The 12,500-nt window shown below is 46.6% G+C and overlaps 1 protein-coding gene across 1 annotated transcript in view; it reads right to left on the reverse strand.

Moving 5' to 3' along the window:
• The window catches only part of tcf7l1b (transcription factor 7 like 1b), a 35,026-nt gene that overhangs the window by 776 nt on the left and 21,750 nt on the right, over nucleotides 1–12,500 (reverse strand). The window contains exons 4-12 of the mRNA XM_027150432.2: nucleotides 11,205–11,288; nucleotides 5,721–5,853; nucleotides 5,539–5,641; nucleotides 5,358–5,441; nucleotides 3,441–3,581; nucleotides 2,369–2,528; nucleotides 1,907–2,014; nucleotides 1,420–1,471; nucleotides 1–201 (exon numbers count right to left, since the gene is read on the reverse strand). The exon at nucleotides 1–201 is cut by the window's left edge and continues 776 nt beyond it. Of these exons, the coding sequence (XP_027006233.1) occupies nucleotides 1–201; nucleotides 1,420–1,471; nucleotides 1,907–2,014; nucleotides 2,369–2,528; nucleotides 3,441–3,581; nucleotides 5,358–5,441; nucleotides 5,539–5,641; nucleotides 5,721–5,853; nucleotides 11,205–11,288 (1,066 nt within the window). The remainder of the gene's footprint in view (nucleotides 202–1,419; nucleotides 1,472–1,906; nucleotides 2,015–2,368; nucleotides 2,529–3,440; nucleotides 3,582–5,357; nucleotides 5,442–5,538; nucleotides 5,642–5,720; nucleotides 5,854–11,204; nucleotides 11,289–12,500) is intronic.

Here is a 12,500-nt window from a genome sequence, read left to right on the forward strand (position 1 = left end):
GGTGGCGCTCTGGTTTGGTGGTGAGAGACAGCGGCTGGGCCTGCTCAGAGTGAGTAGGGGCGGGTGCGGCTGGCGATGCCAGGGCGGCGGAGGGCGTGGCCGGGGAGTCCAGCATGCTGCCGTGAGAGGACGCTGGGCTGTCAATCATCTTCTCTTGAGGGAGGTACTGCACACAAGGCTTCTTATTCCGCGCTGAGTAATCTGCAGCCAGGAGCAGAGAAACACCGTTTAACACACAGGACACAGATTACTTTACACTTCACCACCACCGTATTTTCCACACTTCACAATTAAACCTACATCCTTATCGTTTCTATAGTAACAGACAGATGCTCCATGTAAACAGATTTAAGAGTGTGTGTGACTTTGCTGTAACTAATAACCTGCTTCTCAGACATGAACTAGAACAATAAATAAATAAACTAACAAAAAAACTACAAACACCACATTGTTCTGTAATAAGCGACTCTTCGGCACATCGTATAAACGTGTCGGTAGTCTGGAAAATACGGTGCAACACGTAAAAGGAACAGATGAAGAGCTTTGAGCGACACGGAGTGAGTCTGTAGTGATCCTGCGATGTGACTCGACTCGACTGATGACGAGTCAGATAAACACTGCCTCGACAGCACGCCAACAACACGGAATGGAGCTCGGTCAGAACGTCAGGGACGCCAAGGAACGGACACGGTGACAACGAGGACAAAGACGGGACACCGGACAGGATGCGGATGGCGTTTATGACGTGTGTGTGTGTGTATATACACGTGTGGATGAGGGGGTGGAGTGATGGAGGCTGCGTCGTACCTGCCTGCGCTAGCACTGCACTTCATACGCTGCATGTCAGAGTGCAGGGAGGGGGACAGCGTTAGTGTGGACAATGAGCTCCACTGAGTATTAGACCTTATGAGGAGGTGTGATGTCACATGGTTTTAGTGCCAACATGGAGTTAGTAGTTTAGTGCACCTTCATGCTACACACACACAGCTCGCTGTACCGCACCGATGGACCGTTAAAGGCACTTTTTTAACATGATCTCCATCGACAGGACTACCGATTTATGTTATCAGGAATTCTGTACAGTTCTTTTCTTCAGACACGTTATCAGAAGTAAAAAAAAATAAAAAAATTAGGTGTTAAGTTCTTTTTATACTACAGGGAAACGTGCTGATCTTCTTATAGTCACACAGGAGGTTCACTTAAAGGGAAAATAAAAATATGGAGGATCCCTTTAAGACACGTACAGAAATATTATTTAAATCCAGAATAGTCTACATTGAAAAGTTGTGTTTGTGGTTTGTGTGCGCACACGTGTGTGTGTGTGTGTGTGTGTGTGTGTGCGTGTGTGTGTGCGCGCGCGCTGCAGTAAAGGAAGCACACTTGATTCCTGAAAGAACGAATGAAACAAACATCCCCCACCTTCTGCTGATGAGGGGGCCTTGTTGTCTCTCTTCCTCTTCTTCCGCTTGCCCTGTAGAAAGAGAGAAACAGAGAGGAGGTGAAAACCTTGTCGACGCTAAAGTCACCGCAGACGGCGTTACGTTAATGCACAAAGCTGTTTAGTCACACAAACGATTTTTTTCCCTGCTGCCAGGACGTGTCTTCAGACATCCTTTGGTTTGAGGGGAATTTAGTTTGTGTCCCATTAGTGCTGCCTAGTGCTGTGGCATATTCAGAGCTGGACAGGTCTCTAATTTGCATAATCGTATCGAGATTTCCAGAGGAAGCCGAAATGTCAGAGTTACACAGCAGCGATGAAGGGATTTGGGTCGCAAACGGCTTTCGGTTTATTCCGTCGTTTTAATGTGACTGTGAGACCTATGAGCTGGAGGTACGGCCAGGTTATGTTAGCGTTGTGTTGTTATTGAAAAGTGTGTGTAGTTGTGTATAGCAGTGTGTATCTTACGTAGTTATCTCGTGCGGACCAGCCGGGGTAGAGCTGAGAGTGAAGCTGTCGCTCTTTCCTAGCCAGCTCGTAGTATTTGGCTTGTTCTTCCCGAGACAGAGAGTGCCACTGTGGAGATACAGAGAACAGTCAACTATCACTACCTCACTCATTCGCTCACTCTCGCATGCACACTGGCTCTCACACACACGCACACTCGCTCACCCATTCTTGCACGTGCTCTCGCACACTTGCTCGCTCACCCATGCACACTGGCTCTCGCACACTTGCTCGCTCACACATGCACACCGGCTCTCGCACGCACACACGCTCGCATTCACACTGGCTCTCGCACACACGCACACTCACTCGCTCTCACACTCATTCTTGCACGTGCTCTCGCACACTCGCTCGCTCTCGCGCACACACACTGGCACGCACGCTCGCACTCATTCTTGCACGCGCTCTCTCGCCCATTCTTACCCTCCTGCCTAGTATCTGATTGATAGCGGCGCTCTCTTTCAGCGTGCACTCGGCCACCACTTTAGCCCTCATCTCCTTCATATACAGCATGAAGGCGTTCAGGGGCTTCTTAATGTGCGGCTTCTTCTCTTCCTCCTTCTTAGCCGGCCCTGGAGACTTCCTGCTCCAAACACAAACAACAGCTTTGTCACTCTGTGTATATGTGAGAGAGACAGTAGTGAGCTGGTAGACACAACACTGATAAAGTGAAGGAAGCTCACATAAATAACATGGAGAGAGGGAGGGGGAGAGAGAGAGAGAGAGAATGAAAAGTCATTATGAGCGAGTTTTCCAAACAAATCTGAATGGCAGAGAGAACACCTGCATGTGTGATCCCTTTTCCATGAACGGTGTAAGAATAACAATCGCTGCGGGGCACGTTACGATTTTACATTTCACATCTGGCTTTGATTTTACCAACCAAACTCAGACCCCGAGTAAAATCTGAATGCAACAGTTCTTTTTATAAATCGGCTACACAGAGCAGAAAGGTTCGCACAGCTCCTGATGCCCGGTAACACGACCGACGTCACTTTTACTCACCTTCGAGGGGGGGGAGCAAAACTCTCTAATTAAATTTGTTCATTTATAAAATAAGTCTCGTCTTCAGAGTGTCAAGTAAATCTATGGTCCTCAAAGTGAGGTTGTCGATTTTATTATTATTATTATAATTATTATTATGTTCTATAGTGATTCAGAAATGTAAATATGTAGTGAGTGAAAAGTGTAGAAGATTAAAAAAGTGCCAAAGAGCCACATTTTTGTGCACATTCTAACAGGAGACGAATATTTGATGAACTGGATTGTGATGAAATAAATCAGTAGGTTTTCCCAGTTAAAGGAGTCACGGACACTGAAAGCACTGAGCACTCCTGATAAATAAGTCTGTGTTTACAAGCGGAGATCACTCACGACCTACAGTGATGCGTTTTAAACAGACCAAACAAGAACGGACTCTTAACACGACTACGTGACAAACTACTCTGTGCACCATAGAACTCGTGTGTGTGTGTGTGTGTGTGTGTAAACTCACGTGTGTGAAGCAGGGCTCAGCTCTCCATTGGGTTCCTGTTTGATGGCAGGAGACACTATAGCAGGGTGAGGGATTCCCGTCTGATGAAGGCTATGAGGATGATGAGGCACAACGTGAGGAGGGAAACGATTTGACACCAGACTAGAGAGACCAAGAGAGAGACGGAGAGAGAGAGAGAGAAAGAGAGAGAGAATGAGAGAGAGACAGAGAGAGAATGAGAGAGAGAGAGAATGAGAGAGAGAGGGAATATTTAGTAAAGGTTCCAGATTGTGTTCTATTTAGTTCACCGCTCCCTCGGTAGGCAGACTTTTTGAGCAGCGTTCATACTGCCAACATAAAAGCTGCTCCACTTGGAAAGCTGCTACAATCTTCCCTTTCCTGCCAGTTTGTGTGTGTGAGTGCGCGTGTGTGTGTGTGCGCGCGCACACGTTAACTCTGCTCACTTGAACAGTGTTGCACCGACACGTCTTTACACGCAGTCACTCATCCCAGCACTAATGAGAAGTCTCCGTATGTAAATGAACTGCATGTTACCCAGTCAGTTACCTTCACCTGCTCGGTGGAGATTGTGAGCTGCAGTTACTTTGTAGGTTCATCCTGAAAAAAGCTCCTCGATTCGTGAGCAGTAATGAATAGATAAACAAACGTGAGGATTAAACACAAAGTGATCCTGAATGAAGAGCATAAAGATTCCTGAGTTAAAACGAAGCCCTGTGACACGTGCAGCATGAGCACGTGTGTCTGATCTGAGAACGACACACACACACACACACACACACACACACACACACACACGTATTCCCTCTTAATGATGTGTCTAGACTAAACACACACACCTTTTCATTCATATTTCACAAGTAGCCCAAATAAAGACGCTCTCAAAAGAACTATTATGAGTCCTGCTACAGGCAAAGAGCCGAGTGTGCAGTTACCCTGGAAACCGAGGAGAACTCGACACCTGAGACCACTTTCCACACACACACACACACACACACGCACGCGCGCACGCACACACCTTTCCAAAAAAACCACAGAAACCACTTCCTCCAGCGGGCTGAATAGGACACCTTACAGTGCGGGTTTGCAGCCGAGCACAATGAGGCATTATCACTAAACGCTGGGGAGAGCGTGTGTGTGTGAGAGAGAGAGAGAGAGAGAGAGAGAGAGAGAGAGAGAGAGAGAGAGTGTGTGTGTGTGAGAGAGAGAGAGAGCACGCGCACACCCCTGACTAACCGTCAGCTTCTCCAACAGCTCTACAAACGAGTTTAACATGGAGAAGTCGAATCTGACCGTGGGGCTGAAGCTGTCATGGCAGCCATCAATACTGAGGTTAATAATCTGCACTGTTTTGTTTTGTAATTAGGGAACTGTTTAGTAAAGCCATCTCTCAGCTCGTCACCCAGAAAAATACCAGTCAAAAATACCAGTCAAAAAAAAAAAAAAGAAAAAAAAAAGAAAAGAAAAAAAAGTGTGTTTCTGTCACATCGGAATATTTAAAATCCTTCGGATTTCCTTAACAAAACTTGAACTTCTAATTTCTGGGCCACTTTGTTTGACCCCTGTGTGTGTGTGTGTGTGTGTGTGTGTGTGTTTCTACACAAGCTCCTCTGTTATAACGTGTCCGATCATGTGAATCTGTTGTACGGACGTTTCTACACTAAACTGTCGACGTGTCTTTAAAACAACTGCTTAAGCGTTAGAATGTAACCGTTGCTGCTGTTCCTCCGTGTAAAAGCCACGATACTCTTATCAGACGATTTAATCGGAATAAACAGAATCATTTGCTTAACAAATCTTCGCGAACCAGAAGTAAAACATCGCTGTATTTAGATCACGTCACCGTATCGTCTACTGTACACAATCAAGAAAATGGTTTGTGATGACTGATCTGAGTAACACACACACTCTCACACACACCTGGACATGGAGGCATTCATAGCGAGCGCTGGGTACGGGTGACGGAAACCTCCTGCAGGAATGGAGTACATGGGCTGTGCTTGTCTGAAAGAAGATTTATAGAAGATTATTATAAACTACTCCATCTTCTGTGTGTGTGTGTGTGTGTGTGTGTGTGAGAGAGAGAGGTGTATGTACTCACTGTGGGACGAGCCAGCCTAGAGGGTGTGGGATTTGCCCCACAGCCCCTGGAGAGAGAGGGTAATATGGAGACAGCTCAGAGGGGTGGGGGGTCCGTGGAATACCTGCAGAAAAAGATTCGGTCTTAGAACCACAAGCATGAAATGGACTACGTGTGTGTGTGTGTGTGTGTGTGTGTTTTACCTGTCTTGGGGTCCAGGATCTCTGGGGAGAGGTGTGAAGGCGGTGTCGCTGGGGGAAAGTGATCATTACTGTATGTTATGAGGGGGGTCAGTGGGTGCATGTGTGCATGCTGCACCACAGGAACCTTATTAGACTGAGAGAGAGAGAGAGAGAGAGAGAGAGAGAGAGAGAGAGAATAAACAAATTACTGGGTGGATTTGTGTTTACAATTGCAGTGTGTATCCAGATGTGTGTGTGTGTGTGTGTGTGTGTGTGTGTACATGTAGTAGCACAATGTCAGGGAGAAGAAAAAAAAATACAAGACTGTGATGCAATCTGGCTCAACCCCAAAAAACATTTTAAATGGGAGTCTGTGCCAAAAAGGTTCACACCCATCACACACACACACACACACACACACACACACACACACAAAGTGTATCAGCATGTTCATGTTTGCACAGTAAAGGAGCGACACTAGTGGACAGAGAGAGATAGAGAGAGGGAGAGAGAGAGAGAGAGAGAGAAACAAAAAAGAGAAACAAAAAAGAGAGACAGACAGAGAGAAATGAAAGTGAGAGGGAGAGAGACAGACAGAGAGAGAGAGACAGAAAGAAAGAGAGACAGAAAGAAAGAGAGAGAGAGACAGAAAGAGAAACAAGAAGGAGAGAGAGACAGAGAGAGAGACAGAGAGAGAGAGAGGGAGGACGAGCGAGCTTGGGGTAAAATAGAAAATAAACTGTCTGTCATCGCCTGCACTCCGCCTGATTAATGGAGGTCCTGCTGTACGTGGAACTTGCCGAGACTTGTTAGTGAGCGGAGCTTTTTGTTACAAAGAGCATGTAGTACACCGTTTAGAGAAAGATGAGAGGCAGACTAACAGGTCAGATCCTCTGATTTATTTTACACAGCGATACTCAGTGGGTGAAAAAAAAAAACCCCAAACACTAAACCCATATGAGCCTGTTATCTTACGGACATTAACAACCTGATGGAAGTGAAGCGATATGATTATTAATCCCACTCTAGGCACGTTACACTGATCACTAGTGAATTAAAGTGCGTGTTGTGTTGGTGTAGGAAATGAAGCAATGACGTAAAGGGGCGGGAAAAAACAAAAACGCTGGACAAACCTTCTATTAACCTTAAATAAATGTCTCCTTACTGATCCCCCACCCACCCACCCCCATCCAGCGTCCACCTTCACCACTGAACGGCGTCCTTCTGACCGATCAGAATCCGGAACTCTGCTAATGTTTACTTTGTCACACTTGGCTGGACGTTTAAACTATGGCGAGTAAAAAGTTTCAGTGCTTTACGCCATTTTGTCTGGAGCACTGAGACAGGATGTGTAACCTGCTACAGAATTTTACATCCAAACAAAAGGCCCACACACTCGGGGCGACCTCACGCTTGTATCCTGCAGGGCTGATGTGGGAGATGAGGGATGTGAGAGAGAGAGAGAGAGAGAGAGAGAGAGAGAGAGAGAGAGAAAGAGAAAGAGAGAGAAAGAGAGAGATAAAGAGAGGGACAGAGAGATAAAGAGAGAGGGAGAGAGAGATAAAGAGAGGGACATAGAGAGAGGGAGAGAGAAAGAGGGGGAGAAAAATGGGGGAGAGAGATAGAGAGAGGGAGAGAGAGAGAGTGGAGGGTTTCCTTCACAGTGTAGATAAATTATTAGGCAAACAGCCTCTGGGTAGCAACATAACAAAAAACCCTGTTTGGAGGCTTGTGTGTGTGTGTGTGTGTGTGTGTGTGTGTGTGTGCATTTTTTCTTTTTGGTATTCACTTGCAGGGTGGGAGGTACCGGACTCTTTCAGAAACTCAGGAGGAAGAAAAAGGAAAGAGAAAAAGAGGAGAACGCAAGGCATGCTGGGATCGGGCCGCTTTGTTTGTCGCTTTCGCAGGAAGTGGATGTCAGAGTGGCCTGACCATGACATCAGAATTCAGAATGAGAGAAACACACACACACACACACACACACACACACAGAAATTAAGCAAAAACAAAAAATAAGTTGCTGACTAATTCGGGTGATGGATCGGTGCCTGTGTCAAAGTACAGACAAGAAGGAAATCAGTTAAAGTGGGAAGCAATAACAAAGAAAAGTCAGCGTGAGGTCACAAGTGTGGCATCCACATTCTCTGTGCTCCAAACCAGTATGCAAGGACACACACACACACACACAAGTAAATAGATATGTAAAAACCAAACACCCAATCTAACTCGTTTCCTTTTCTCCCTGGATATCCAGAGTGTACGTACACACACACACACACACACACACACACACACACACACACACACAAACACGAATACTAAGGAACCCTGTGTGCTGAATTATTGAGCGTCTCGGACAGAGCAGGAACGCTAGTTATCATACACACCTCGCGGGCTCGAGCTGACGGACAGCCGGCTCGTGACACATCTGTGTATTCGTGCGAGTGTAAATAAATCAACTCCGGACTCGTAAATCTGTTCACACGTGAGAGACGGAGTAAGGTTCACGATCTGACGTGAGCACTTGGTGGCAGTAAAACGTGTCTGACATTAATATTCATCCCCGTACAGGACAGATCGCTGGCTGAACGTCTCATGATGTGAATCAATAAACTGTGTGTGCCCTCAGGTGATTCCTACCCTGTGTGTGTGTGTGTGTGTGTCACCACCTCTCATTAGCACTGAACTGGACTAAAGCACTTGAGCAGTTTCCTCAGAGCCTCTCGCCCTCAGGCTACGACGTGACCCAACCCTCAGTGTGTTTTTTCTCTCTCCAGAATAACTGACTGACAAGCTGACAATATTTTACCATCCTGTTAAATCGCCACAGTTGACGTTTACTTGTCTACATTATTTTCAGTCCTCACAAAGCACCAAGCTAGAAATCTGTGTGCACAGAGAGAGAGAGTGTGTGCGAGAGAGCGTGTGTGAGAGTGACAGAGGGGAAAAACGTTTCATACAGGAACTAATACGAAGAAGTAGAGGGCAAGTGCCTGTGTATATAACACACACACACACACACACACACACACACACACACACACACACACACACACACACACACACACACACACACACACACGACATTGGGGTCTGCTGCTTTCAGGTGAACACTTGAGCTAGCTGATGTCATGTTAACTTTATTAAACTACATTTCTGTATCTAATGTGATATCACACACTGGGAAAACTCAAAGCATCACTTATAAGCATCTTTTAAGCGACGATCCTGAGACGAGATGTTTATAACGTGAGAACGTCTCCAGTGTCTCTCTCTCTCTCTCTCGTGTGTCTCTCTCTCTCTCTCTCTCTCTCTCTCTCTCTCTCTCTCGTGTCTCTCTCTCTCTAGCATTTGCCCTGAAGCAAACTTTGATAATGTCACAGCTACCAGGGGCAGCTGTCACTCTCTCTCTCTCTGTGTCTGTCTCTCTCTCTGGTGTCTCTCTCTCTCTCTCTCTATAGTGTCTCTCTCTCTCTCTCTCTGGTGTCTCTCTCTCTCTCTCTGGTGTCTCTCTCTTTCTCTCTCTGGTGTCTCTCTCTATAGTCTCTCTCCCTCTAGTGTCTCTCTCCCTCCCTCTAGTGTCTCTCTCCCTCCCTCTAGTGTCTCTCTCCCTCCCTCTAGTGTCTCTCTCCCTCCCTCTAGTGTCTCTCTCCCTCCCTCTAGTGTCTCTCTCTCTCTCCCTCTCTCTAGTGTCTCTCTCTCTCTCCCTCTCCCTAGTCTTTCTCCTCTCTCTCTCCCTATAAAACAGAGACAAACCCACAGGCTGAGCACCGAACCCTCAATACGCTCCATTCATTGGACAGCTAACGTGACCGATGGTTCCTTGTGTCTTCTCCTGCGCTTGTGATGCTGCACGATATAACGTTAGATAAGAGATTAAGGCAGTAAAAGTGCAGTGGCTCGACCCAACAAAGATGGCACTGTGTTCAGAGACGATCTCACGGTGCTGTGAGGGGGTGAACCTCGGGTCGAGCAGCTGTGAATAATTGGAATCGGATTTGTGACGGATGATTTTAAAGACGTTCTTTTTCTCGGACACACACACACACACACACACACACACACACACACACACACACACACACACACACACACACACACACACACACACACACACAGAATAGAGCACGAACACATGACTGAGAGACACAAATGAAGTCTCAGACTGAATCAGACTCCCAAAGCAATAAAACAATTATTCGCTAATGTAGAAACGAAAGGACGTCACTGGATCTCTGGGTACTTCACCGTGTGGTCAAACGAAATCAGTGTACTGTGAAGTGACGAGATTTTAATCCAGGGACTTTAAGGTATTTATTGCACCGTGTGAGCCTGTTAGGTGTTTACTGTAAAAACCAACAAGAAATTCTCTAGGTTTAAATTTTGGTCCCAAGAGACCCTTAAAAAAAAAAGTTAAAAATTTGTGTCTGATGGATTTGTAGCATGACGCGTAAAATACACACGTTCTCGATACATCTATATAAAATCCTACGAAGACCCGTACACGCGGGTAACATACACAAACGCGTCTTTCTGTCTTTGGGTGTACGCAAACATCCTATGACGATATTTTCGCTATCGCAGACATGAGAAAACTTGTGGGGCGTCAGAGACGTGAATCATGAGCCCGTTTGTTGCGTTATGGATATGATGGTGTCGTATCGTCCGGCTCCAAATGAAGATGTAAAAACAGGCTCAATGCTCCACTGTGGAAGGGGAACATGATACTGTGTGTGTGTGTTTGAGACTGTTTATCACACCGTGCTTTTGTCTATAACCGCAGAGTTCTTATCTCACACTGCCCTCATCTTCAAACTGGTTTTACTACCTAGGACCCGGATTTCATTACAACACACACACACACACACACACACAGTGTTAGAGAACTGAAACGCGGCGTTACGTTATCAGACGAGACGATCCGATCCTCGTGAGCAATTCATTGAGAACAGAATCACGGCTCTGTGAGGCTCACCGCTGAAGCGGAGAGAGACAAACATCACGTCAATAATCTAAACATTTTAAAAGTTCTGTTTTCGGTTTACAGTAAAGGCGATAAATCTACACCTCTGAAGAAGCCTGGTGAAAATGTCTTGCCAACACACACACACACACGGGAAGTTGTACTGCACGGCTTTCGGCCCACTGTACATGTTGGGGCAGAAGATCTGGGAACATGTGCAGGGGCTGAACTACAGGCTCAAGTATAAATACATCTGTAAACCTAACGTACGTTACTGCTGGAGACCTGACGCTGCACCGTTCACCAATGAAATCACAGGGAATTCTGCATTCTGATTGGTCAGAAGGTTTTGCCTTCACACTGCATGGATGAGTCTCCAGTTTCGAGAATCCTCCGGAGGGTCACATGACGTGATGCACTTTTATTTTTGATATGTAGATGATATGTATTTATATTTATGGTGCTGGATTAGATTTGGTGTGTACGTGTTTCATATTTCATGTGAACACGACAGGTGTGTGTGTGTGTGTGTGTGTGTGTACCAGATGTCCCGGTGTAGGTGATCTGGAGTCCTTCAGCGCTGCTGAGCTTGGCACGTCCAACAGCGGCCATTTCATCTGCAGATACTGTGGAACAAGAACAGAAAACAATCGGACGTGAGTGACGTTAGTGCGACACGAACCCGCGTTCACACGCCCCGCATGTACTCGCATCGTGAAGCTCACTACTTTTGTTCAAGGCATTTTTATTTTATCTGACTCTGATAATCTCAATCTGGTGACTGATATCAGATGATGAAGTGACACACGCTATGTGCTGTGTGTGGACTCGACGGAAAGCTTGGCCCAGGAAAAACTCATAAATAACAGGTCAACAGAGAGCGCTCACATACACGTGTGCGCGCGCACACACACACACACACACACCTGCAGGTGGGTGTCAGCATCAGTGAGCGTGAGGAATGGGAGCACAGTGGAGAGTGTGAAATTGACGTTTTTTGGGGAATGTGTTTCTACAAGAGCCCATCTGTGGGATCCCATCGAGAAAGATAGAGTGCTTGTGTGTGTGTGTGTCTCAGAGAGAGAGAGAGAGAGAGACAGCTGGGAGGACGTCCCACAGAGAGTGCTGGGAAAGCAGGACTGTGGTAATAGCTCGTATTCATCGATGATGCCCTGGTGAATATCCCTGACCTCCTGACTGCTCCCCGGCGACAACCACTGGCTCGTCTTCATTTCTTATTCTTCATCATCATCATCATAGTGCTTTCCAGGTGTCCAGGAATACCCCCTCCCCCTCCCCCGACGAGTGACGACTGGTGTAACCCCCCCCCTTCCCCAAAAGCACCACCAACCCCTCCCCCTTACTTCCTGTCTATGTCTCTCTCTCGCCCCGTGGACTCGAGGCTCGTCTTGCACATCTGGTTTGCGGATCAGTTTAATGGCCGGATGCAGCAGATTTTCATGCGCGCGGACATTTTTTCTCCCCGCTGCTCTCCTAGATTTAAAACTAATAAAAAGCTGTTGTGCGAGCGCTTCCATATTCTTACGGATTACCGCGGGCTGCACTGAGCTAATTTTGATTCTGTGTGTGTGTGAGACTGCATGTGTGTGTGTGTGTGTGTGTATACGCATGTGTGTTCTCAGTACGAGACTTTCCCAGCCTCCTTTGCGGCAGGTCTGACAAACCTCACTCGCTGTCACCCGGCTCTCTGGAACAAACAAAACGCAGCCAAAAATACACCAGAATGCAAACACGTGCACGATCGCAGATAACTTTTAAAGTGCTTTAAACAGAGCTGGGTTTAAATGTGTGTGTGTGTGAGAGAGAGAGAGACAGAC

Source organism: Tachysurus fulvidraco, chromosome 14 (assembly GCF_022655615.1).
Source record: "Tachysurus fulvidraco isolate hzauxx_2018 chromosome 14, HZAU_PFXX_2.0, whole genome shotgun sequence".
NCBI classification, from domain to species: domain Eukaryota; kingdom Metazoa; phylum Chordata; class Actinopteri; order Siluriformes; family Bagridae; genus Tachysurus; species Tachysurus fulvidraco.